The sequence below is a fragment of the Amblyomma americanum genome, chromosome 11 (assembly GCF_052857255.1).
Source record: "Amblyomma americanum isolate KBUSLIRL-KWMA chromosome 11, ASM5285725v1, whole genome shotgun sequence".
Lineage (NCBI taxonomy): Eukaryota > Metazoa > Arthropoda > Arachnida > Ixodida > Ixodidae > Amblyomma > Amblyomma americanum.
In genome coordinates this window covers 54,099,413-54,127,410 of record NC_135507.1, presented here as the reverse complement: position 1 = coordinate 54,127,410, position 27,998 = coordinate 54,099,413, and the positions used below count along the sequence as shown (strand labels likewise).

The window sequence follows — 27,998 nt, the reverse complement described above, 5'->3', positions numbered from 1 at the left end:
GGAAAAACAGCACCATGAAGCACGAAGTGGTGGTCGACTTTGTCGTGGACATGTACACGTTCTACAACTTCTACCTCGACTCCCAAGGGTGCGCCTACTGTTTCTTTTTTTGCTTTTAGAACATCTCATTTATTTCCTTGACATGCGGGAACCGATCGTATAGTGATATTTAAGAGTACTTAATTAGGTATTAATGAGGTTTAAAAACAGCGCGTAACAAAGACACAAAAGCACTAGGCCTCAAACAATGGGCTGAACTGCAGCATTCATTTTGAAGTTCGGCTAACAGTGGCATTTATACCTGCCTTTCTAAGCACCTTTGTTCTGGGCTATATTTGTTATTTCGGTTTGGTTTTGGTTTTTATGGAGTTTAACGTCCCAGAGCGTCTATGAGGAACGCCGTAGAGTTCTCCGGATAATTTCGACCATATGGGGTTCTTTACTGTGCACTGACATCACACAGAACACGGGCCTCTAGCATTTTATCTCCATCGAAATGCGACCCCCGTGGCCAGGATAGAACCCGTGTCTTTCTGTTCAGAAGCCGAGCACCATAGCCATGGACTGATCCACCGCGGCGGTTATTTCTGTGGACCAGGTAGCCAAGCCAGGATGTATCTTATCGTACGACAGAGGAGTATTTTAAGAGCATTGGTTCTTATTCATCACGTTTCTTGTGGTCTGTTACCACTTCAGTTCGGTGTGAAATTTTCACTCCGAGGAATTCAAGATGGCGGCCCCCATAGTAAACCGATATAGCAACTCAATTGGTGATTGATTAGTGACGTCATTAGCATATCGAATTGGTGATTGATTGGTGAGGTCACTGACTTTGTGACCTCATAATTAACTAGTCATGGGACTATGTTCAATCGCTTATTACTCAGCAATTAATGAGCTCATCATAAACGAATTGGATATCTGGAATCCTCTAGATGAGTACAACACGTTAGACAGCAATACTAACTAATGAAGTTAGTATTTAGTTATGGTTAGGCTTAAATTTATTGCTTATAATTAAATAGCCAATGACATCATCATCTAATTATTGGTATATTTATAACGGGTTCGATGAGTAGAACATGTTAGACGCTAATACCCCCTAATTGGGTGGGTTAATATTTAGATCTAGTTAGGCTTAACACTGCGGCCATGACGTCAGCACTTGGCAGGTAGGTGCCCGCTCGCCGTGAGGTATGGAAAAGTAGCCCAATCACGTGGTAATACATCGCATGGACGATAGATTGCGCTACCGAACAGCTAACGCCCGTTACTTCGTCTTCCAGACGGTGTCGGCATTTTTTTGCCCTTTCAGAGCGGTGTCTCTAGTAAACAATCTTTTGTTTCACATATCTTTAGCCTCTACCAGGTTCGTGTATCGATGCAAGGCGATTCCAGGTATTACTCCCAAGTGCTCCTAGGTCCGACAAGTAAGTGCATCCTCAACTGTAGTACCTTGAAATGTGTGGTGTACAGCACTCAGAACTTTGAGTGCAAGCGGCCGCGTGTCGCGCACGTTTTATTCAGAGGTCCTACAAATCAGCCGTCAGCCCCATTAACATGAACTTCGTGACGCTTGAGAACAATGCCAAATATATTGTTCCTCAATGTAAGGACTACCTTGGAACGCTAATCAATATATAGCAGCCGATGGCACTTAACAGGAACAAAAAGAGCTCAACCGTTCTTACTCATTTCAACGCGTCAGCATTAGAGCCTTTGTGTTAGAAAAATCTGCCCGTCTGAAGCCTCAGTTGACTGGTGGCAATATTTCCATAAAATTAGCTTACAATGTTACAAGATTCAAAACTTTTCTCCAAGAATGCTGGATATGAACATCGTACGTACAAGCCCCACAGCGGCCACCACGTTTTCGCAGAGAGGCTTAACGGCACGTATGTGACCAGTACGTTCTTCGTCACCCGGACCTGCGACTATATCCAGACCGACCTGAACGAGGCTGTCCGTTTCGAGGTGCACCTTTTCCTCAAGGACGACGTAAGCACCTCCTCACTGTTTCTTTTCTCCTATGATACTAGCGGGCAAAAACTCTTACTGTCATACAGTTTGAATGTTTACGAATTGTTGCGCCACCTGTGGGCAGGCATGTGAACTGATTACCACGTAATTTGTGACTGAACGATATTTTCGTGTGGAGCAGTCTCCCAATTACCTTTTAAAAATCTCGCACGTCTTTGGCTCGTTCATAATGGAAGCGGTAAAATGAGTAAGGTTGCGAAGTAACTGCAGCGCTAAGGGGGCGAGGAGGGCGAAGAAGCGCTTAACACACACAAGTGCAGATGTCACTCAACACAGTAACTATGCTTGCACCTATGCATATGCCTGCTTTTTGAGTATAGTATTACCCAATGAGGTGGGTGGCAATAATGATGTAAGTGTCACGACCATTTTGAAGTTCCCTGTCAAGGAGGTTGTCAATTGTCCGAAGGTAAATAACCTTACTGTCATCTAGTCAAACAAAGAAGGAGGTTTTATAATCCAGCCGCGCAATGTCTGTCCCAAAGCAAAACGCTAGAAGCTGTGGCATAGATCTTCATGTCCGTGGAGCGCGGTCTAAACGAAAAACGAACAACAGCGAAGCTTCTATAGGATTTAAAATTGTCACAGTTGAGCAAGGCGTTAAAAGACGGAGTTACCGAGAGGTCTGAGGTTTCCTTCATAGGAGAAACGCTCAAAATTGGTTGCTCCTTTTGACTCATCGTATCAGACAAGAGCAGTTGGCAGCGGTCGTTTGAATACTTCCTTCAAAAGCTCGTTTAGTGGGGGACGACCCGTGCCTTGTTCGAAGCTGTAAGGAAGCCGTTGAGTTGTAGGAGACGGGACTGTCGATTTTCACGACAGCCTTTCTCTTATAAAAATGGTCTATAGACAGTTTATAGACTTCTTAGAGTCTGTTGTCTTCCTATAGATATTTATTTTTGTCTATAGACAACAGTGTATGGCCAGAATTCTATAGATTGTCTACAGACTGTCTATAGGATTTGTATTGCCTGTGGACTGTACTCTAGGGTTTGTCTATAGAGAGTCTATGGACTCTATAGACAGAAGCCTATGGACAGTCTGTGGACTGTCCAAATAAACTTTTCTAAGGGTTATCCGAGAATATTGAACCCATGTACTATTCTATGCCGCACGACGGGCTGTTCGCCGTTATCAGATAAATCGTCGAGCTTCAAGGAGCACTGCGGTTCCAGAACTCAGTCTCAACACCGGTAGTTCCTTGGAACTCGTATATAATAATAATAATAATAATAATAATAATAATAATAATAATAATAATAATAATAATAATAATAATAATAATAATAATAATACTTGTTTTGGGGAAAGGAAATGGCGCAGTATCTGTCTTATATATCGTTGGACACCTGAACCGCGCCGTAAGGGAAAGGATAAAGGACGGAGTGAAAGAAGAAAGGAAGAGAGGTGCCGTAGTGGAGGGCTCCGGAATAATTTCGACCACCTGGGGATCTTTAACGTGCACTACCATCGCACAGCACACGGGCGCCTTAGCGTTTCGCCTCCATAAAAACACATCCGCCGCGGTTGGGTTCGAACCCGGGAACTCCGGTTCAGTAGCCGAGCGCTCTAACCACTGAGCCACCGCGGCGAAGATTTCCTCAAAAATCCAACTTTCAATGTTTATCCTAAATCAATAGCCAACCACTACTATGAGCAATATCACATCCAAAAAGCAGGCATATGTATAGATTAAAGCATAGTTTTTGTGTTAAGCGGCACATGCGTTGTGTGTGTCTAAAGTATATCTTCACCGTCCTTGTTTCCTTTCGCGTGTTGAATGAACCAATTATCCCAACAAGCTTTATTTCAGTGCAGAGTCGCATTTGCATGACGTGTTATGATAAGTCAGCCGGGAAATCTCAGGTGGAGAAAGAGGAGCTTGATGTTTAATTCGTAGTCCTGGCTTAGTACCATGCACTCTAAACACAAGTAAGCATACACGGGAGTAAAAATGGAGTAAGATGTCCTATAGTGCACTCACTTTAAGGGGCAAAATGCGCTGTCCAAGTCTCAGGGTAGATTTCTATCACCAAATATGTGGGGTGCTTGTATACCCCTTGCAGTGGAAGCATATTCCCGCCGCAAAGCAGAGTAAAAACTTGTTGCAGTTAGCAATGGAAGGGGGATTTTGAATGCGGCCCCAGTGCTCTTTAGGTTACCAAATAGAGGGGGTCTAAACGTCGGTTAAAATCTTCGTAACTGCTAGAATTTCGCATGTTTTCAAGAAGGAATCTCCTTTCCGTTGCCAATCGTCAGCATTCCGTATTTTTAGAGATGGAAATCTACTCCCGGGACTTGGGCAGCACGCCCTGCCCCTAAAAAGGAGTTCCCTAGAGGACAATTTACTCCGTTTTTACACTCAAATAGGCTTGTTGTTTGTATTTAGAGTGTACCTCTCATGACACAGTGTTGCCTGCACAGTGAAGGTTGAAAGAAAAGCAGAGACGGGACCAGAAAAACTGCCCTTAAAATTTAGACCGTCCATAGACTTCTGTCTATAAAGTCTATATACTCTCTATAGACAAATCCTAGAGAACAGTCCATAGGCAATACAAATCCTGTAGACATCTATAGACGATCTATAGATTTATGGCCATACATTTCTATTAGACTTTTGCCTATAGAGAGTCTATAGACTGTGAATGGACAAATATCTATAGGAAGGCAATAGAGCCTATAAGAAGTGTATAGACTGTCTATAGACCATTTCTGTAAGGGTGGGCAGTATCGGGCGTTTTAAGGCGTATCCTCTTTTAAATACTTTATGTGCCGTACTGCTAAGACTAAGCAAACATGGTGTCTGTAACACATACGCACGTACTGCAGTGGAAGAAAGTACACAAAAGCAGCGTGCGGCGAAGAAAAATGGCAAACCGAAGAGTTAATAACAGAAAATACAGAAAGCACAGAAAGGGAAGCCTGAGGCCTAAATAGAGCTAGAAAGAAGTAAACACGGAGTATGCTGTCCTCTAGCTCACTCTTTTTTTTAAATGGAGTTCAGAAGTAGATAGCTTCATCATCATCATCTTCATCATCATGAGCCTGACTACGCCCACTGCAGGGCAAAGGCATTTCCAGGGTCTCTCCAATTAACCCTGTCATTTGCCAGCTGCGGCTACGGTGTCCTCGCGAAGTTCATAATCTCATCCGCCCACCTAACGTTCACCATAACACTCATGTCGCAGGTTCGGGTGCGGCTCATGGACGCCATCTATAAACTTCGCCTGGAAATCTGGTGCTCTAAGACGGAAGACGAGCAAGTGGCCTTTCTATTATTATTTTTTTTATTGCAACTTGTGCGCCTGTGATGCCGAGGCAAAGTGAAAGAACTGAGACCGCAGCGTGATGAGGGACAATCTCCGCCAGCTGAACCCGTGTCCAGAGAAAGCACATCTGATCGAAGAGATACACAAAACCTAATTATCTTAACTCTATAGCCCTACTGAAAGTTTCCGTATAATGAGTCCCATAATTTCATATCATTCCATATGAATTATATGGAGTCGGTACCGAACATGTGAAGACAATTTGGACTATATAGAAAGCGCGTATGAGAACTTAAACTCTATATGACGACATTAACAAAATATTGTAACGAAGTGGTGGCTGCAATCCGGAGAGCAGAAAGACAGTAAAAATGGTGTCTAAACAAAACCCTTTATTTGGGCTGACTTCAGCCCACAATGGAATGAATCACTCGGCGGCGGCGGCGCAGCAACAAGCGTGCTCGGCGGTCGTCGAACACATTGCCCGCCGCTCTCGGTCGTGCTCGATTTAAAGCTGATAGCCAACTTTCAAGATAAAGCGTGCAAAGTTACTAGAACATTCTGGAGCAATGTAGAATCGGCTCCGCCTGGATGCGATCAATCGAGATACATCTGGTCGTGTCCTGCATCGCAAACAATTGCGATAAAGCGGCGTGACAGTAGCTTTGAAGAATGAACAAACAAAAACACTACAAAGATTCGCGGCAACATGAAAATCATATAGAAGACATATGGATTCTCTATAGAGTCCATACAGAAAACACGTACTTCCATATATTCCTGCGAAAGGCTCGTGCCGTTGTTGCCATGTTCCGGCGCAGTGACGGCCGGTCTTCGGTGTCGAAGCCGCCTCCGCCCTTCACGGCCGTGACGACGCGCGTGCTGACGCTGACCTTTGACCCCGTCCGCGGCCTTCACCACTACTACCCTCTGGTATTCGAAGCGAACAACCTGGGCGTGCTCACCATGACCGTGCACGCTTCCCTTATCACAATATGCATTCCTAGCAACAGGTATGTGGACGCCGCCTCCTTTCCGACCTCTTTTCCAGATATAAGGTACCGCAGAAAGCATTGCCATTGCTAATTTCCCCGACCCTTTGTAAAATAGAGGTTAGCAAGGAAAATCGCCCCAGCAGCACAGGTAATTGGCCCAACATTGAAACCGTATTGGCAAAGGCCGGCCCTACATAGGACCAGGATGGAACCATTCTGTTGCAATATTGGGTCGATGGGTAAAATACGGGGTAGGACCCGCGGAACAGCAGGCAGCAGCGGCTGTCGCTGGACTTAATTCCCAGCTCCTAATTATTAAATTAATTTGGCTTTTGGGGAGAGGAAATGTAGCAGTATCTGTCTCACATCTCGGCCGACACCTGAACCGCGCCTTTAGGGAAGGGATCAAGGAGGCAGTGAAAGTGGAAAGAGGTGCCGTAGTGGAGTGCTTTGGAATAGCTTAGACCACCTGGGGATCTTTAACGTGCACTGACATTGCACAGCACACGGGAAATTGGAAACTGGAAATTGGTTTTTGACCCGCCGCGGCGGCTCAGTGGTTAGGGCGCTCGACTATACTGATCCGGAGTTCCCGGGTTCGAACCCGACCGCGGCGGCTGCGTTTTTATGGAGGAAAAACGCTAAGGCGCCCGTGTGCTGTGCGATGTCAGTGCACGTTAAAGATCCCCAGGTGGTCGAAATTATTCCGGAGCCCTCCACTACGGCACCCCTTTCTTCCTTTCGTCTTTCAAGCCCTCCCTTATCCCTTCCCTTACGGCGCGGTTCAGGTGTCCAACGATATATGAGACAGATACTGCGCCATTTCCTTTCCCCAAAAACCAATAATAATAATAATTGGTTTTTGAGGGAAAGGAAATGGCGCCCCAAAAACCAAACCAATTATTATTATTATTAAATTGGTTTTTGGGGAAAGGAAATGGCGCAGTATCTGTCTCACATATCGGCGGACACCTGAACTGCGCCGAAAGGGAAGGGATAAAGGAGGGAATGAAAGAAGAAGGAAGAAAGAGGTGCCGTAGTGGAGGGCTACGGAATAATTTCGACCACCTGGGGATCTTTAACGTACACTGACATCGCACAGCACACGGGCGCCTTAGCGTTTCGCCTCCATCGAAACGCGGCCGCCGCGATCGGGTTCGAACCCGGGTACTCCGGATCAGTAGACGAGCGCCTTAACTACTGAGTCATCGCTCGGGTGAAAAATGAAAAATGAAAATTGGATTTTGAGGGAAGGAAATGATGCAGTAGCTGTCACACTTATCTCGGTGGACACCTGAACCACGCCGTACGGGAAGGGTTAATGTAAGGAGTGCAAGAAGAAAGGAAGAAAGAGGTGCCGCAGTAGTCACCTCCGGAATAATTTCGACCTAAAACGGCTTTTCGCAGAGAAAAAAAAGAAGATGAATCCGAGGAGCTACTTTGCGGGGGCTTATGGATGGCGAAGCCACCTAGAAGCGGCCAATAAGAACAGGCCATCGGTCGCCATTATCTTATGAAGAGCTCTTTCTTTTTTTCATGCGCTAGCTCTTATAGTGGCCATTCCCCGCATTTATAGCCATTGTGCGTTTGTCTGTTTGTTTGTCTGAAGCCTGTTCTGTGGCAGGCTGCTCCCCTGATCGTGAGAGGTAGCTCGGGAAAAGCAACCTGGGTCGCAACCCAACCCACGTCCCACCGATGGCAGCACCTGCCATAGAAGGACAGTGGCGCATCGCTTAACCGCTGCACCACTGCACCAGGAGTGGTAGAAGACTCCCAGGGATCTAAGAATGTACAGGATGACTGATTTCACATACATGAACATTAGCTCATTATCGCTATCCGAACAATTGCCATCCGTGAACAATGGATCTGATCACCGGAACAGAAAGAAAAACCGCACTGCTAGCGCAACTACTTCGCATTTGGCCTAACTACGCAAATCGACCGTCAATTTTTTTTCTTTTTTACATCTCTCGGAGTGTTATATCTGTGAATTTTTGTTGCCCTCTCTGTCGCGGATTTTCTTTTTGCCAGACGGTTATGCATTTATCAAAGATTGCACAGCTAACTCCGAAATTACTCCGAAATTTGGCCCCCTCAGACCGCCATTTTTTTATTCATGGAGTATATGGAAAGTTTTGTAACATATATGTTCATAGAGCTATGGTCCGCCTTTGGGTAGTTTGTCATTTACCATCGGTTAACATGGGCTCAGGTGCGTAGGCGCGTGAAGGGAACCGTGTTTTATCTGATGTATCTTATTCTCATGTCCTCCTCTCCTGACAGTACCCGCTCCGAACGACATGTAACGCTTTTGCAGCCTCCATGCGTTCTGTTGTGCGATAGTTTGGGCTGACTTCTGTGCTTATTCTACCTATTCTTCGTTAGGTAACCTCGCTGACGTTCTATTCCCAGGAGCATGAGGAACACCTCAGTAAGCCATCTGATGGGCCAACTCTGTATATGCGATGGCCAGGTAATACTCGACTGCGAACTTTTTACAATTTATTTATTGTTTAAGTTCTTGAACGTTTATGGTTTTACTTGTACGTCGTTTTGACAGACATACTGGTACACTGTAAGCGCATTTCTTGAGACGTGCTTGCAAGACAGAGCAAGACAAGAAAACGGCATTTGCAATGAATAAGAAAATAGGCCAAGAAAATACAAATCATGCGAGAGCAAAATGCTGTGTAGACAAGGCAGTGTAGACGACCGAACACCTGACACGCCATGGAATCGGAATTTACTTCCCGATAACAGGGTTGAAGGGCACTCATGGCTTTTTTTTAGCAGGGCCATAATATTCTGCAGCAGCTCGATTCATGTAACCAATCATTGTTGAATTTGGCTGCATGCAGAACGCGGCAAAAATATGAAGTTGAATATCATTATAACAAAGCTTCCATTAGAGGCGTAGAGGGGTTACTTACGATGCGACTGGTTGGCAGAACGAGTGTCTTTTGTTTCCGCATCCTTTTCCTTTCTTCACTGCAAAGAAATTTAGTAGAAGACACAAGAACAAGGACTTTAGCTCAAGCTTCCCGCGATTTCGATGATGAGCTTGCTAGTCGCGGCCATTTTTTAACTCTTAGTGAACGCTTTCATCTGCCCACTACCACCACCCATTGCCACTTACAGAATTGCATGGTAGGAAATCTTACTATTAAGCGAGTTGCTGTACTTCATTTTTATTCGCAAATTATTGATTGATTTTCGAGGTGCCAACTTATCGGCGACACAAAGAATTCGTTGCTATATGTGAAAAAAAAAATTTAAACGTAGCCATAATACGGCCAAACTATAGTCGAATACAACTCAAGAACGCAGCGGCTTTTTCCCGTCAAAGGTCCCCCTTCCAGTCAATGGCGTCGGCCAATTTTCATGTCCCTACTAGTGTCACAAAGCAGGGAGTCGGGGATAGACCCCTCCCTCTATTGTGCCGCCGCTCCCTGCATTGTCACACTAGCAGGGTCATGCGAATTGGCCGACGCCAGTGGCTGGAAGGGTGTCCTTTGAAGAGGAAAAGCCGCTGCGTTCTTAGAGTTTATCCGACTAAAGTTTCGCCTTCATTTCTGGCTTCAGCATATGGGGGAACCCAGGCTCACGTTTGGTCGCGCGACGACAGAGCCGCGATCCTCCCCTAGCGCCGAGCAGTAACTAGTGTTGTTAGACGCAGCCAGTTGGCGGCGACTGCAGATCGCGCTCGCGTTGTTCAGTTATACTGAGGCGAAGCAGGGCCCGGCGCTTCGCTATAGCGTCGTGCACACATTTGACAGCCGCGTAGCAGGAGAGTATTCACGCGGGCGTGTTGATGCACACTGAACATAAAACATTTAAGACGACGAAGACGACAGAGAAGGTAACACACATTAACCGACATACTAGCGCTGTGAATGTGACATGCACCCTAATTGTACGTACCCTCATCTTCGTAGAGTTATTTCCTTTCCGCTGCATGATGTGGAATTCTCGGAATGTTAGAAGGGGCCCCGCCGTTGGAAGATGGGGTTACGATGGACAGTCATGAAATTTACGACCTTGATCACGGGAGTGCGTGGTAGATTGCCTAGCAGGCTACCTGTGGCGATACGCGGCTGCCCCTGTTCGCACATGGTGGAAAGGGTTAACCACCATCCAAGCAAGTGGTAGATTGCCTAGCAGGCTACCTGTGGCGATACGCGGCGGCTCCTTTTCGCACATGGTAAAAAGGGTTAACCGCCATCCAAGCTTTTTCAACTGTAGATGGCACTATCTGTCAAGAGCAGAAGCGCTTTCGGAGCACAGAGGAAGGAAATAACTCAGGACAAGTGGGTTACGCCACATTTTGTGAAGCCGCTTCCCCCCCACTTGGCCGCCGTCTCGGCGCGCTTGCGCATGCGCAGTAGACAATGTAGCAGACGACGCCGCTGCGCCCAGCGTTGCTATTGGCTGCGCCGTCGGCCAAAGACTCCCAGTAGTCCTGGCGAAAGCGCGTGACTTCTGGCACACTTTTTGGGTGCAGCTCAGGTAGCGAGGTCCTCTCCTGAGCTTTCCTTCCTCCATTTTTCGGAGTATTCCCGAATCCTGAGATTAGCTTCAGTCAAGGCAAGAGGGAGGGTGATCCTGCATTGAAGGTGTCATTCCAGGGAAAGCACCCTTCGCGCGAAGGAAAAGAGCTGCTTTGCATAGTTGAGCATCTTGTCCAATACTCTAACCGTGGAACTACTTTCATTTTAGGGAAAGCACCCTTCGCGTGAAGGAAAAGAGCTGCTTTGCATAGTTGAGCATCTTGTCCAATACTCTAACCGCGGAACTACTTTCATTTTAGAGAAAGCACCCTTCGCGTGAAGGAAAATAGCTGCTTTGCATAGTTGAGCATCTTGTCCAATACTCTAACCGTGGAACTACTTTCATTTTAGGGAAAGCACCCTTCGCGTAAAGGAAAAGAGCTGCTTTGCATAGTTGAGCGTCTTGTCCAATACCCTAACCATGGAACCACTTTCATTTTAGAGAAAGCACCCTTCGTGTGAAGGAAAAAAGCTGCTTTGCATAGTTGAGCATCTTGTACAATACTCTAACCGTGGAACTACTTTCATTTTAGGGAAAGCACCCTTCGCGCGAAGGAAAAGAGCAGCTTGGCATAGTTGAGCATCTTGTCCAATACTCTAACCGTGGAACTACTTTCATTTTAGGGAAAGCACCCTTCGCGTGAAGGAAAAGAGCTGCTTTGCATAGTTGAGCATCTTGTACAATACTCTAACCGTGGAACTACTTTCATTTTAGGGAAAGCACCCTTCGCGCGAAGGAAAAGAGCTGCTTTACATAGTTGAGCATCTTGTCCAATACTCTAACCGTGGAACTACTTTCATTTTAGGGAAAGCACCCTTCGCGTGAAGGAAAAGAGCTGCTTTGCATAGTTGAGCATCTTGTCCAATACTCTAACCGTGGAACTACTTTCATTTTAGAGAACGCACCCTTCGCGTGAAGGAAAAGAGCTGCTTTGCATAGTTGAGCATCTTGTCCAATACTCTAACCGTGGAACTACTTTCATTTTAGGGAAAGCACCCTTCGCGCGAAGGAAAAGAGCTGCTTTACATAGTTGAGCATCTTGTCCAATACTCTAACCGTGGAACTACTTTCATTTTAGGGAAAGCACCCTTCGCGTGAAGGAAAAGAGCTGCTTTGCATAGTTGAGCATCTTGTCCAATCTCTAACCGTGGAACTACTTTCATTTTAGAGAAAGCACCCTTCGCGTGAAGGAAAAGAGCTGCTTTGCATAGTTGAGCATCTTGTCCAATACTCTAACCGTGGAACTACTTTCATTTTAGAGAGAAGCACCCTTCGCGCGAAGGAAAAGAGCTGCTTTACATAGTTGAGCATCTTGTCCAATACTCTAACCGTGGAACTACTTTCATTTTAGGGAAAGCACCCTTCGCGTGAAGGAAAAGAGCTGCTTTGCATAGTTGAGCATCTTGTCCAATACTCTAACCGTGGAACTACTTTCATTTTAGAGAAAGCACCCTTCGCGCGAAGGAAAAGAGCTGCTTTACATAGTTGAGCATCTTGTCCAATACTCTAACCGTGGAACTACTTTCATTTTAGGGAAAGCACCCTTCGCGTGAAGGAAAAGAGCTGCTTTGCATAGTTGAGCATCTTGTCCAATACTCTAACGTGGAACTACTTTCATTTTAGAGAAAGCACCCTTCGCGTGAAGGAAAAGAGCTGCTTTACATAGTTGAGCATCTTGTCCAATACTCTAACCGTGGAACTACTTTCATTTTAGGGAAAGCACCCTTCGCGCGAAGGAAAAGAGCTGCTTTGCATAGTTGGGCTTTTTGTCCAACATTCTAAGCGTGGAACTATTTTGTGTCTCCGGGTGTAAAATACGCATTCAAATGCTCCATAATTGCAGCTTACGTTTGCTTGCGCGACGCAGAGCTCGTGCTGCTACCCGGCGCCCATCGACAAGGCCGTGCAGCAGGAGCTCAACTCTCTACTGACGCAGACGGCCAGCCACCTGCGCGAGATACTCGAGCAGCACCAGCGCCCTCTCGTGGTCGGCCGCGGTGAGTGCGCCTCAACCTTGCTGGTCACGTTGGGGGAACGCACGATAGCTAAGCAAACTTGAAAGAGTTATGAATGCAAGGGCTGTCGACCAGAACACATTTACGGCTCTGTCAGCTAAACGTAAGCGGCATTGGCAATGCACATTGTAAGAAATTACGTGCACAGGGATAGCCGGCCGATTGCCTTATACAGTGAGTCGATTACAAAGGCGTAAGTTTGTCAAACGCCTGTGATATGCACGAACATTCTTGTCAGCTGAAACCAATATTGCTGCGAACAAGGCTGCATGTCTGGCATACTAACACCTGTTGTTTGGATAGGAGCAAAAGGTATGGCAGCTATTTGCTTCAGTACCTAGTTTGAAAAGCTTCAGCGACTGGCAAGAGCTGTCACGCGGCAAACTAATCTCCGACTTCTTATATAGAACTCCACCTCGAGGCTTTTGTAACTAGTTTACAACTGCATTATGTGAACGCCTTAGGCGGTGAATAAAAAAAATGACTGCGTATTGCACCCCGAGATCTTAAAAGCGATATCAAATACGTTATTGTCATGCTCCCCGCCCTATGAGCAGTATAAGTTCTTGAGTTCGAACTCTACACCATTTCAGAAGGCCGAGAAACGGACATCGGAAATGACGCTGGTTCGGAAAGGGTGAGTGTGAATTATTCCGTGCGTTTGTGCGTGTTAACAAGCTGGTAGGTGCCTTGTTATTTTGTATTGCTTTTTTGGCTTGCAGTAATCTGTGCCTCGGAGGCAGGCACATGGCCAGGAATTTTTTTACGAGTGAGGGCCCGAGTTAATATTCGTGAGAGTCCTGTGTTTGGCGAGCTTAGAACTGACACCTGCCAAATGTCGTTTTATGACTGCGTACAATTATTCCTTTGCTGACTACCCTGTTTGTTCTTGTTGTTGAGGTACTCTCTTCATCCTAGCGGAATCAGCAGGAGTGGCCGCGCATCTCCAGGCAATCCCTTCTGTCCACCCAATCCTTCACTCCATTTAGGCCTCTCAGGAGGAGAGGCTGACCACCTCTACAATGGAGGACTTGCAATGGTTGCCCGACACTCTGAACCGCAACTCCTTTATCACCAGCTGGCGAACTGCTATTAAGCCTGCCTCTTCGAAGTGGTCACTTTGCGGAATTAAGCAGATGGCGTCGCTATCTGGGAACGAGAAATAAAACATGTCACCAATCGTCCTTGTTAGCTTCAGAAACACTACAACCTATTGCTGGTTTTATATTTCAGTTATCTGTCGAACTATTACTCTGAATTTTAATGACACCGTAGCCTTAACCAATTTTGTTACCAGCCGCTATCGCCGTTATCAATAGCCTTGTAAACAGTCTATTTTACCGCCTACAGGCGTTGCGACCATCAACTAATAATAACAATTGGTTTTTGGGGAAGGAATTGGCGCAGTATCTGTCTCATATATCGTTGGACACCTGAACAGCGCCGTAAGGGAAGGGATAAAGGAGGGAGGGAAAGAAGAAAGAGGTGCCGAAGTGGAGGGCTCCGTAATAATTTCGACCACCTCGGGATCTTTAACGTGCACTGACATCGCACAGCACACGGACGCTTCAGCGTTTTTCCTCCATAAAAACGCAGCCGCCACGGTCGGGTTCGAACCCGGGAACTCCGGATTAGTAGTCGAGCGCCCTAACAACTGCGCCACCGCGGCGGGTCGACCATGAACTAACGTCCGAGTTTTGGCCCAACCGGACCAGCGGGTTTTCAGTACATGGGGTCTTTGAGAGTTTCGCGACTTGTATGATCAAAAACTCCCCAAGAGCCGACATGGTGATCCAAGAGTAAGGACGGGACCTCTCCCTTACTTTGTATTCATAAGCGGTTGTTCACAAGACCACTGTCAAGAGATGTATTTCGAAAGTTCAAACTGCTGCGAGAAAGCGAGGACAACATATACAAGACAGGACTGTGCCAGTTTGCATTTATGCCAATATGTCTCGATACAACCAATCAAGTAAAGAAAAAATTGCTCGTGGTTTAGCTCCGGTTAGCCCTGGTCGAAAGCGAAAAGCTCCATCTCCCTGGCTACGTTTGTGGTCGAGCGACTGGTGGTCTCCATAGATAGCCATACTGAAACAAACACAGTAGTAGGCATTTTTTATTTGTTAAACATCTTGCTTTCTTCTAAGCGACATAAACTTCGCGACCATGGCTTTTTGGCGTGGGGCTACGGCAGGATTCTCACCTTCCTCCATCGCCCCAGGCGTCTGGCAGTGAGCGCGCACACACGCGCTTATATAATCATCGAATTCTTCCTCCTCCCCTTTTATTTGACGTCAGCTACAGCAGCGACACCCGAGGCTATTACACCAACTATCTCGAATTTGACCTTTGACCTTATGGACCATCTTGGTGTCGAACCTGACTACCACCAGTTATGCTTATGGTTTGACTTCCAGCTACATTCAAGGTCAAACTTTCGGCCCCGCTGACGTCTCTAAAAGCTGGCGTAGTGAAGCTTTTCGCTTCAAAACTGTTACTGCAGTGGAGAGTAGCTGCAGGTTATCCTGAAAGCCTGGCGGACATCGTGGCGTGCGCAGGCCAGCTCCCGAGTCAGCCGCTACAGCACGCAGGACGGGCCGGAGGCGGTGCGTTTTCAGGACGTAGAGGCCAAGGAGCTGAACATCGTCCTGGTCAAGCTGTGGGAGCAGTACCTGGAGGCCGTGGTGGGACACCAGGAGTTGCGCCTCGTGCTCTATCAGTCACTGCAGCGGGCGCGCATTGCCAGGCTCTGCGAAGGCTACCTCATCCTCAGCAAGGGCGCTGGCGACGTCTACTACGACACCGTGCTCGGGTGAGGAGGGCTGCCTCTTTGTAATGCAATTCAAAGTGGCCTAGGTTTATGTTTTGGCACGGGGAGAAGCTTTTAGCGCGTTCTACCACTGGAGGTCATACGTGGATTGACGTTCACCGTAATTATACACAGCATCATTAAAACGACACAAATATTTTGATTAACTAAACTAACAATGACATCGCGAAATACTAGCGCAGCAACAAATCATAATTTTATTGTAGTTGCATGCTGCAATTTAGACTGAAAAAGGTTTTGGTAGTTACGCTGTGTTTTTCTACGAAATGTAATTTCTATAGATGGAAAAACAGTCACTGATGTCTTCTGACAGTTGAAAGAATTTGTATAAGATTAGTATTAGCATAACATTAGTAGATAGACACCGATTTAATAAGATATACATAGACACCGATATACATAAGATCACACTGTCGTGAAACTGCCGAAATCGTGAGTAATGCGAGTTTCATCGCTCTGTATATGCCATAAGGCTATTTTGTCATGATAGTCGGTGCGATGGTCTTTAATGTCATCCTATACTACGGTCTCCCGCAGCGAAGACATGTACAGGCAGCTGGTGCGCAAGGTACGTGACTCGAACTACTTCAAGAGGTTCCCGAGGCTCGAGATCGAGTGCAGGCCGCTGGACGGAAACCATAAGAACACACCCGTAATCTTCGAGGAGCGCTACCGCCCGTTGAGCTCACCTGCACCAGCGGACAAAGGCAAGCTGCTTCCGACGCTCTTTTGAATCTCAGTCCGGTGCGCTTCTCAGCATGGCGCATTTGTGGGCATATTGTTGAGGAAGTAGACGCACTGAAGAAGCCTGTGTCGCCGCACTTAGCAATGTTCTCAAGTAGTCACGTGTAGTATAACTTTGCCGCATTGACTTTCTCGAAATAAAACAACAAAGCGGGCATCTTCTCTGTGAACCTTGTCCCAGTGGCGTCATCGTACGGTGCCAAAAAAAGTAACGTCTTGTCCTTTGACAATTATCTGGAACAATTGAGATAAAAAATTAGTGGACGCCTGGACATTCCCAGCCTGGGTTACTATAGCACAAGGAGTCCGTCGAGGCGTTGTTGTAACACTTCCGGTTGAGTGACGTCAGTTCCAGTCGCCAGTTCCGGTTTGGCGACGTCAACTGGTGTGCACGTCACCTCGCTGTCATGACGAGTCATGACATCACACTCTTGTCATGACCACAAATCACTTGTCAGAAATGACGTCATCTTATGTGGCCTTATCAGTGGTTGTGCAAATCATGTGCGGCATGAGATAGCGATACCTTCGAATGGCCCGACGAGCTCCTTATGCTCTTACACAAGCTATGCGTTGACTTCCCGAAATAAGTTCTTTGCAGGCCTATCTTCTGTAAAGCATGCTTCGCTGCTGGCACACTGATGGTGCGGCAAAACCACACTTTCAACAAACATGTTCTCTACAAAGCGTGCTTGTCGGTCATATGCTCATTCCGAGACATCCTATAGAGGTTGCATTGTTCCGCATAATCTTTCTGTATGCAAAAACATCAGCATTCACTGCCTGCATTTTTATTGCTTCCTTTTAATTTTTCAAAGGGTTAGCAATCGTGTGGAGGCTTCCTTCCGTTGCCTCTGCAATAATTCATGAAAATAACTTAAATAAATTCACAGTTGTGTCGTTGCTTGTGATAGAAGGTACCGTTGGCGTTCTTTATATGTTATTGCAAAAGGTGCTTATTCGCACGGAAGCGTAGAGTATATGCCATTGGTACAAGTAGCCAACCGAATAACGTAACATAAAAAAGAGGCACCGATGAGGCCGAATGCAATGGGGGCACATTGTTGCAACGGCGGTAATTACAACAACGTTCCACGCTACGCTGTCATGGGAGCGATAACAAAACTAGGCACGAAGTGCATGCACTTTCTTGCAGGCGTTAGTCGCGTAGGTACGGTCAATTGTCTTTGCCAGCCGCCTGACGCTCTCAGGAACATGCGAGTTTCTCGGAATTGTTTGCTGCACAGTCATACCGCACAAGTCAGCGACACGAGACTATAAAACAATGCTTACAACATGCTTCAGGACTAGGAACACGAATCCATGACTTGCCATGGCCTTACATGATTACAGACTAGCCCTGAGGCACTATGGTACAGAGTGCAAAATACATGTCTAGAACGACCGAACTGTGTATTCCGCAGCTCACAAGGCCGCTGTGACCAGGAAGGCGAACAATGACGATAAAATCTTGCGAGTTCACATGCTTACATTCAGACCATTTTTAACCAAATGCTATCTCTAGATATCGCGTGTTCAGCACTGAACACGCCGAGAATGTGTTTTAGACAAGCGTTTTGCCATATGTGCCAGTGCTTGGTCCTGCCGTTATCTTCGTTTGTCTGCGTTCGCAAAATCTGCCAGGAATACAGACCACACGTTTGGTTCTAAGCCTCGCAGTGGAGACACATAAAAAACAGCGCGACAGACGACACAATAAGTTAGAGACACAAACACGAGCACTGCTCTTCGTTATTGTCCCGTCTGCCGCGCTGTTATTTATGTATCGTGAACCAACTGGCCCGGCTAATTCCACTCCTCTCAGTGGAGGTCTTGCAGCACCCATGCATATTCTTCCTTCAGGAACACTGAAGAAGAGTGTTTATCTCACCTTTTAGACATATCCAACGCTGGCGATCTCCAACGAGCTTCTTTTCATGGTCCAGAAGCAATCGTGCAACACGTTTTATTTTTGCCAAAGCTTTGCGTAAAAGCCTTCTCTGCACCATCGGTCTGCGTTGGAGCCCATTAGTGCCACGTTCCGCCCACAGATGGCGGCAGTGGCCTCCATGATCACGTGGCCGAGCTGGCGTCGGTGCGCTCCCTGAGGGAGGGCAGCATGGAGCTGCTGGCGCTCAGCGCCCACCAGGAGAGTGAGGTGTGCAACTGCCGCCGACAGCTTCGGGCCACCAACCTCCGCTTCCGGAAAGCGTCTGCCGTTTCGCTGCCTCAGGCGCTGTCCGAGCTCTACCACAACGCCAGCTGGGGCTGCTACAAGATATACGACACGGAAAGGTAATGTCCCGCCTCCTTTCCGGCCTCTTGCCATCTAGACTTTGCCACCCTGAGATTCGAACAATTCTGACGATGGAGTTGCCTCTCCGGGACAGATTGTGACTGCGATTCGAATAAATATCAAAATCAAAAATGTTGAAATTGAAATAAGAGAAACCAGGCACCTATGTAGATTAAAATTTTTATATTAAAAATAAGCTCAGCGCTGTGTTTTATCGCAACTATAGTTAGATGAAGGTAATTTTAACCTTCCATTTACCAATTTGAAGGTTGTGTTCTGATTAACAATACTTTCTTGAATGCCCGTAGGCAATTGTAACAATTTTTTGCTTTTGAAATGGTTTATACATTGTCACTTTCATGCCTGCTGCATGTCTGAACTGTTCTATCACCTTGCACAGTCGGAATGCGGGGACGTATTGCAACAAAATCGGCCACTATAATATTCCGGCAATGTAGTTTAACATTACAGTGCGTACAGTCGCAGTATAGCATTATGAAATGAGTATATACACCTAACTCTTGAGTGCGTGCTTTCTTCTTTGGAATGATGAGTAAGGCATTATTATACATAAATTACCGCGTGGTATTCTTCTACGTCCACTAAATGATTTTTAATCAAATTTCTTTCTCGTGCTGTTTCGGTTTAAACAGCCGAACGATGACTGAGACGTCAAAGCGTGGTTATAGGTCACGTGAGGCATGAAAAACTGTAATATAATCGCTGCTTCTACATTCGTTGTCATTCCGGCTGTTGAGGAAGGCTGGGTTCAGCACAGTAGTGAATTAAGACTATGAAGCAGCGATTATATCGAAGTTTTTCTGTGCCTCATGCACGTGACATATAACCACACTTTGACGGCACGGTCATCGTTCAGCTGTTGAGGCCGAAACAGGATGGAAGAAAAATTCGATGATAAATTATTTAGCGGTTATCGAGCCCATGGTGCCGGGATTCAATCCAGACCGTGGCGGGCCCCATTTCGATGGAAGCGAAAAAAAAACGCGCATACGCTGTGCGATGTCAGAGTACGTTAAAGAACCCCAGATGGTCAGAATTTATCCGGTGCCGTACATTATTTGGTCTCTGAAAGCTGTGTGCAGCTCTGTGGGACCTGTGCTCATTATCGCCTTAGTGGTCATTGAGTTATTGATAACTTCGAGTTATTGATCAATTTGCTCTCGCCCTACCATAAGCTTGCCGTCCTGGTTAGTCAGTTGATAGAGCGACTGCTCCGGTTAAGCGGTGGTCCCGGGTTCGAACCCGGGACCAGGACGAATTTTTCTTTATCCACGAGGTTTCTGAGAAAGCCGTATAGTTTTCCTTTGTAGCCGTATGAGTGCGCTTGAGTGGATGCCAGTGAGTAATTACTCCCTTATTGCGCCTTAGTGGTGATGCGGCAAGTCTCCAAACATTTTTTTTTTTTTGGGGGGGGGGGGGGGGGGTTGTCTCCAGCGAGCATGACGTATATTGCGCTGCAGGTTCAGCCACCTGAGACAAGGGCTGTGGGAATCCCTCAAGATACCCGTTTCATGGCGCACGTAAGTGAAACTTTGTGCGGAGATAACTGAAGGAAATCGGCGTTTCCTTAATAAATGTTGAAGCACGGGAAGGCTATTCCTTCCTTTTCTGTTGACCTTTTCTGGTTTAGATTGACGTAATACACTTTCTGAAATAATGCGCTCACTTTTTCAATCAGGTACAGCCGTCTGATGACACTTGGTCTCATTTAGTTACGGGCATTAGAAAACTCCATTGGAATCAGCCGAGAAAAACGTAGATTTTTTCAGCGTGAGAGCCTTAAATAGATTTCAGGGAATTTTGCCCGGGGCTTGTTGGCAATTACACTAACTGAAAGAGAGGATGAATGCTTCCGTCAGGGCCAGAATTCTGTATTCTCATGACAAATGGGTTACCGCAGTAGAGACACCTATGCTCAAGACTCCAGCTCCTCGAGTTACCTGCACCTGAATCAAAACAAATGGTATAGTGAGATAATGTTCAAGCCCAGCAGCTGCTGGCAAGTGTCACTAACGCACTTAGGAGAAAACGACATTGGCTCTAGACCAGTGCGCAAACCTGTGTATGCATGGAATGTTCCTGCTCAATTCACCTAGGATTGTTAATGTCCTCGAAATTCAGTACTTGGTTATAGCACGATGCATACCCTCCTAATGTGCTGTCTTCTGTATCCGTCACTGGCGACGATGTTTGAGACCTCAGTCAGGAATAAAAGCGATAAGGGTAGGTCGCTTCATAAAGCCACGAAGGGTGTTAACATGTGTGCTGAGGCAGCATATTGTGTACCAGCTGCTTAGGCTCTAAGCCTAAATGTCAGTCGGCATTAGAAACGAGAGAGAGAAAACTGTTGTGCACTGCTTAGGCTCTAAGCCTAAATGTCAGTCGGCATTAGAAACGAGAGAGGAAAAACTGTTGTGTACTGCTTAGGCTCCAAGCCTAAATGTCAGTCGGCATTAGAAACTAGAAAGTGAAAACTGTTGTGTACTGCTTACGCTCTAAGCCTAAGCAGTACACAACATGTTGCCTCAGCATACACGTTAAAACTCTTCATGGCTTTATGCACAGCCAGTCTCAGTTGTGGAAGAATTGGAACTGCAGCATGTCCGACGTGAATTGCATAGGATGGCGCGTTTAACCCAATGATCGGCGCTAAAGTAGCATAATATCGGCGCCTTACCCTACTATTCTAACCTCGGGTACGACACCTCAAGTGCGGTGTGTAGGCAAAGAATGGTGACATAGCGAGAACGCAACGCAGACACGAAAAACGAGTTGATGTTTCTTGTGAGCGTTTTCTCTGATCGGCTTACCGTTCAGATAATTCATTAGTTTTCTTTTCTGCGCTGTGTGCAAGCATCCTTGGTGATGTTAAGACGATAACGCCTCCGGGACTTCCCGCTTGTACATCCACGCAGACCAGACGTTTCGGAGCTGCTTGCATTGACTTTTCCCCGAGCGAAGACACCCAGGTCGGACGGCCTTCACCTGATCGTGTTGGTGCACGGAATGTATGGTGCGTATATGGTCATGCACTTGACAGGTTTACGAGCTCTGGTTCATTCACACTTTGTTTCCGTCGCTCCTAACTGAAGCTGAAATGTTCGGTAAAAAAAAAAAAACTGGAAGGGACGTACACTTAAGCTCCTCCTTAAGGGTCCGGCGCGATAGCGTAATGCGTTGATTCCCATATGTGCGGAAGGTCATTCTCTATATTCATAGATCCCTGGGAGTCCTCATACCCTGCCTGGCGCAGTGGTGCAGCGGTTAAGCGATGCGCCACTGCCTTGCGATGGCAGGTGCTCCCAGTGGTGCTCCAAGGTGACGCGACCTAGATTGGCCACCTAGGTTGTTTCTCCGGGATTTGCTTCCTGGACCACCCTACGCCACCCCATTAATCGCTCACAACGATGACGGCGGATTTTCTGAGCAACGGGGCCTTTAACGCTACCTCGTCGATAACGAGACTCCCCATACCTTCTAGCTTAGGCTGCTGCGGCAGTGCAACGCGCATGATATAGCCTCCGCTACGCGGCGCAGTCAGGAGTGACTCTACTTAACCAGCCTTAAGCTAAGATAGTTACAGAAGCTAATAATCGGAGAAGTGCAGGCTAAGTGGGCAGAAAAAGGCTTGATTCTCCGTTTCGTGGTGCTATGACGGGCATTGCCAATGCAGGACGCAGTGGCTTACGTCTGCGGTTTTTGAGGCTTAGAACAGACTCATTTCAGCATACACTCTAAACAGAAATACACCTATATTGGACTAAAAAGGGAGCAAAGTGTCCTCTAGCGCACACCCTTTTACGAAAGGGTGTGTGCTAGAGAACAGCTTACTCCCTTTTAATACCTCTCTGTTTACAGTGTAGCGGAGGAGGAGTCCTAGCGTAGCGTATGCAGATTTAGTGGACGCCGGCTGCGCATGCGCTGTTGCCCTGCCTGGCCCCACCCGTGTCACTGCGCATGCGCAGTCGGCGTACGGTAAACCGGTATACATCTACGCTAGTACGTCTACGGTATGATAAAAGTGTCTAATATTCGGTCGGGGTATGTGGAACGTGTTGCGTCACTGTTAAAGAGGCCACTTCTGAGAGTGGTACCTGTTCGGTAGAAAGCTGCTAATTGACCGAGATGATCCCTCCATATCCTCCCCCCATCTTCCCTGCAGTGAAATCAAGGGGGTATAATTACAATGGTTCACCGACCATATCCATGCTATTATAAAATTTTCCGCCCTTCACCAGTGGCGGAAGTGACGTCATGCTCCGCGATCGCTTTATGTTATTGGCTGACGCCTAGGGCGTGATGTCACTTTTGCCACTGGTGAAGGGCGGAAGATTCGCAAATGGAATTGATTTAGGAAGGGACCATTTTATTATACCGACCGAAGCTTCACTACCTCTTGAGCACCTTCTGTCGTGCAGCCCTGCGCTATACTGCCGCCTAGCCCGTTAACACACACAACATTCATACCATGCGTGAAGAATGACTATTCATGATGATGGCGATTGTGCCTGTCCCCTTTGTTTCTCTGTAGTCGACTCTTAAGCTCCGTCACCTCTATTCAGTGCATCGACCTAGTTTGCAGCTAGTAGGGCGATCTATGAATTGTTATCTGTAGTGAATTTGGCCGCCTAATCATTGTTTAATAAAATCATGTGTACGAATTTATTTATTTATTTTACTCTCAAGGCCTGGTACATTACAGAGGGGAGTGGTTGAATGAGATACAATACAGAAAAGATATCACGAAGCAGACAAATTAATGATCGACATATACAATGGTGGCTAATGCGGTTCTAAAATGAGTAATGTCTACAACGCTGGCAATTGGTCCGGGAAGGTGGTTCCAGTCCTTGGATGTTTGAGGAATAAAGGAGTTGCTGCATGTTTTCATTCTGAGTGGAGAAATTCCAACCTTGTGTGCGTGGTCCAGACGAGATGAGATGTACGAAGGCGAAGGGATGAGTGCGCTACGAATCTTGGAACAAATATAAAAAAATTCCTGTTACGAAGGCTGTGTGGGGGCATCCAGCCCTGATGGCCGACTGGTGAAGAGTCGGGTAAACCCGCTACCGCCCGCAACGGCAGCGTGGATGGGAAGCTATCGCAATCCTCTCCACTATAAAACTATACTACCAGTGACACTAACCTTCTATACCAAACCTATAACCTATACTAACCTTTTATGATCAAACCCATGACAACTCGAATCTTATTGGGCGCCAGCTTCAACCTTGGTGCGAGCGTGAAGTTTGCCACGATTGCGAGACGACGCCCGACTGCGATTGCAGGGAATTAGAGCTGAAAACATTGTATGTTTCAAAACTGTGCTTCGATCCCTGCCGTTTCTGTGACGCGCAGGCTGTTCGACTGACCTGCGTCTGCTCCGCGTCTTCCTGGAACTCACCCTGCCGTGCTCCAACGTTCGCTTCCTCATGTCCCAGGCGAACGAGGTGAGGAGGCCAAGGTCACGTGAGCTCCGCCATTCCCGATAGTTGTCGCACGCAGACTCATAAACTCGCTCCGCGCTGTCACAATTCAGGGAGAGGCGGAATCTTTGCCTTTACCGTTTTTTTGCACTCGCCGCAGTGGCTCAGTGGTTAGGGCGCTCGTCTACTGAGTCCAAGTTCCCAAGAACCTGACTGCGGCGGCCGCGTTTCGATTGGGGCGAAGCGGGAAAAAAGGCGCCCGTGTGCAGTGCGATGTCGGTGTACGTTAAAGATCCGCAGGTGATCGAAGTTATTCCGGAGCCCTCCACTACGGCACCTCTTCTTCTCTCAGTTCCTCCGTTATCCCTTCCCTTACGGCGCGGTTCGGGTATCCACCTAGCTATGTGAGACAATTACTGCGCCCTTTCCTTTCCTCAAAAAACCAATTTCAATTTTTCCCCGTTTTTTGGCATGAAAGCAGTGCTCACAGGGGCAGGTGAGAAAACAAACGTGCAATTCGGTTCGCCCGGGAACACAGAAAACTTGCTGTGTTTCGGCGGTAATTTCTTGTATGTCATTAGCCTTCGTGAAACAATGGGGATCCACCCAGAGAGTAGTTACCCTCAAAAAAGGAGGAGGGGAGGGTATGGTGAGAGCGTCGGAAGGCGTTACCGGAAGACGTTTATCACAGGAACCTTGCAGAAGGTGTTTACCGTTGGAGGAGAATTAAGGGCATGGTGAGTGCGTAAGACGCCGCAACCGGAGATAGATTGCCACGGTAACCATCCGGAGGGTAATTACCCTGGAAAGAGGAGGAGGATGGTTACCATGAAAGGAGGAGGTGTGGCGTGCGCGAGGAATGAGGTATGCCGGAGGGTAGCTGCAACGGGTACCATCCGAGGAGAGGTTAGCATGGAAGCAGGAGGGAGAGTGTGACGAGAACGGAGGGATGTAGCACGGTCCATTAGCACGGCCACCCGAATTCCAGCCAATGGCGCCGGCCCATTCTCATGAGCCTGCTAATGAGAATCGCAGGACAGTGCAAGGAGTACTATCCTCTACTGTGGTATTATCAAAGGTACTATGCTCTACTGTGGAAGGAGGGGACTGTCCCATTCCATCGGTCACCCCTGTATTGTCGCGTTAGCAGGCTCAGGTTTAGGTTTATGGGGTTAAACGTCCCAAAGCGACTCAGGCTATGGGGACGCCGTAGTGGAGGGCTCCGGAAATTTGGGCCACCTGGGGTTCTTTAACGTGCGCTGACATCGCACAGTACACGGGCCTCTAGAATTCTGCCGCCATTGCCCGAGATCGAACCCGCGTCTTTCGGGGCAGTAGCCGAGCACTATATAACCACTGAGCCACCGCGGCGGTCGCTAGCAGGCTCACGAGAATCGGCCGATGCCATTGGCTGGAAACGGGTCCTTTGACGGAGAAAAGCCGTTTCGTTCTAAGTTGTACCTAAGTATAGCATGTGTGGAAAACTAAAAAGTGTACTGTGTAACAGTACACTTGCGAAATTAGATTACGAAATCAGATTACGATTGAAATAGATTACGAAATCGCTCTCGTCTCCTCCACCTCCGCATGTGGTCAAATATAAATACCTAAACACCTGTCGCTGAAACTTGCGTTACACTGTGATAACGGTCCTGCGATTTTTTTCGCTACTCGAAAGAGCTTAACAGTGCTGCTTTCTACTGATATTTCACATTACACCAGAAAGAAGACACTTTCCTGGACTTCGACACCCTCGGTGAGCGACTGGCGACCGAGATTGTGGACCACATCAAGAAGCACGAAAGGAAACCTGCCAGGATCAGGTGAGCCTCGAGACGCTGATTCACGGCACTTGGTCCTTAAGCCCTAAATGCATGAGGTTACCAGATGTCCAACATCGCAATATTTTCCCTAACCGGCAGAGAACAGTGCGATTCCTGGGACCGCAGTTTCATCTCCTACAATGAAATTTGGGTTTTGGAAAGCTGTTTATTTTGGGATAGGAGTTACGAACACCTCGATCGGGCGCACAAGGGATAATTGCTTTTAGAGTGCTGCATCATAAGTTCGATGGTTTGAAGTAATTCTCTGGACGCATTGCGATGAAAGAAGCAGCTGCACACGATGCAGCGAGCCCTGACTGCTTGCTCGAAGGGACACTAGACAGTCTAGTTCGCAGCCTACTGCTATTGGCAGTCTCATTCGATCTAGAGTATCCACAGGCGGGAAGAATGCATGCATGAACGAGTATGGCTGCATTGCAGACCGAGGACTAGCCCGTATACTATAAGTTCGCATGCACGAGCCAAGCTATACTGACTGTATACCGGAGACCTATTGCAAGGTAAATTACGCCGTGTACTTCAGCTGGGAATGTCGATTCGTGAAGAGGGAATGTACTGCACCGGCGGCATCCGTCGACAACTAGTTCAATCAATCAATCAATCAATCAATCAATCAATCAATCAATCAATCAATCAATCAATCAATCAATCAATCAATCAATCAATCAATCAATTAATCAATCAATAAATCACCGCCGTTAAATAAGCACCTGAGCATTAAGAATCAAAGGTATCGTTGCGCTGAAGCGGGTGAACGAAGCTATGCTCTTCAGCCTCTTGTAGAGGAAAGTAACGTTTTAACGCGACGGCGTTAAGTTGCTCGTGCGGCGGTAGAACCGGCGTCGTCGGCGTCGCCAGAGTATAAGGCTGCTGCGGCGCCGTCCCGTCGTTAGTGCGCGAAAAATCCCAGGAGCATCAGCGGAGGAGGCTTTGCGCAGCTTGGGAGAACGGAAGCTTTCCTCTTCCCTCGCGGAGGCCACCAGGAGCGCTTTGAGTGTGACGTCATCGTTCGTCCTTGAGGAAGCGGAATTGAAAGTTTCCATAGCGCACGGGGGCCTCTGGGAGAAGTGCGGAGCGATGCCGTCATGCGGATGGTATAAAGAGCGGGTGCTATGGCGTTTCACTCTTAAGGCGGAGCTTAAGCGTCGTCCAGTTTTTTTTTTTGTGACGGCACGCCGCAGTTTCAGAACCGGGCTCTTTTTTTATTGATCTTTTTATTAGTCTTGGGGAATATGTAGTAGTCACGGATGGCTCTTTCCAAATGCACAAGTCTCACTCGATGACTTGACCATGCTCGCCGATGCCAAAACTTTGCAAAAAGACGTTGAATCGGGGCCGGATCACTTTTGGTCATAGCTGTTTAATTATATATCAATCAGTTGGACGAGTTGGTATAGGTTCATAATGGAAAAAAAAACAGCGCGCAAAGGACAGAGGACCAGAAGAAAAACACAGGACGAGCGCTGTTTAATGCTGCCAGTTGTGAAGCTAGGGTTCAAGGTTTCGAAAAGATGTCTTCAAATTTCGGCGTTTAGGAGACGCAGCAACGTACCACTGCTGCCCGGTAACCCATGTCTCGATCATGTCTTAACGGATAAAGAACATTGATAATCGCCCCTGCCATGCTGACACCTCTTTGTCCCTTCGGCCGTCCAGCTTCATCGGTTTCTCGCTGGGCAACGTCATCATCCGGGCGGCCCTGACCAAGGCCCAGCTGCAGCCTCTGCTCGGCTGCATGCACACCTTCTTGTCACTGAGCGGACCGCACATGGGGACCGTCTTCAACCCTTCCCTCGTGATCAACATGGGCAAGCATCCCCACTGCCTTCTTTCGCAACCTGCGCCGTGGTCACTTTTTCAGTGAAAGCTGTCCGGGATGCACTAAATTTAATTGAGAAATAGCGTTGTTTGCCTCCAAGCGAGTAGAAACCAAAAGGCTACGCAATAAGGGAGTAACTACTCATTGG

General features: G+C 47.3%; 1 protein-coding gene across 1 annotated transcript; it reads left to right on the top strand.

Moving 5' to 3' along the window:
* Positions 1-4: 4 nt before the first annotated feature.
* On the top strand, positions 5-27,895 carry LOC144109632 (uncharacterized). The gene is made up of 16 exons (XM_077642451.1): positions 5-88; positions 1,360-1,430; positions 1,880-1,998; positions 5,229-5,303; positions 6,099-6,322; positions 8,720-8,780; positions 12,723-12,852; positions 13,464-13,507; positions 15,429-15,682; positions 16,238-16,407; positions 18,496-18,739; positions 20,222-20,281; positions 21,677-21,774; positions 24,120-24,211; positions 25,910-26,010; positions 27,688-27,895. The coding sequence occupies exons 1-16, from the start codon at positions 15-17 to the stop codon at positions 27,893-27,895; spliced, it is 2,025 nt and encodes a 674-aa protein (XP_077498577.1). The 5' UTR covers positions 5-14.
* Positions 27,896-27,998: the final 103 nt, after the last annotated feature.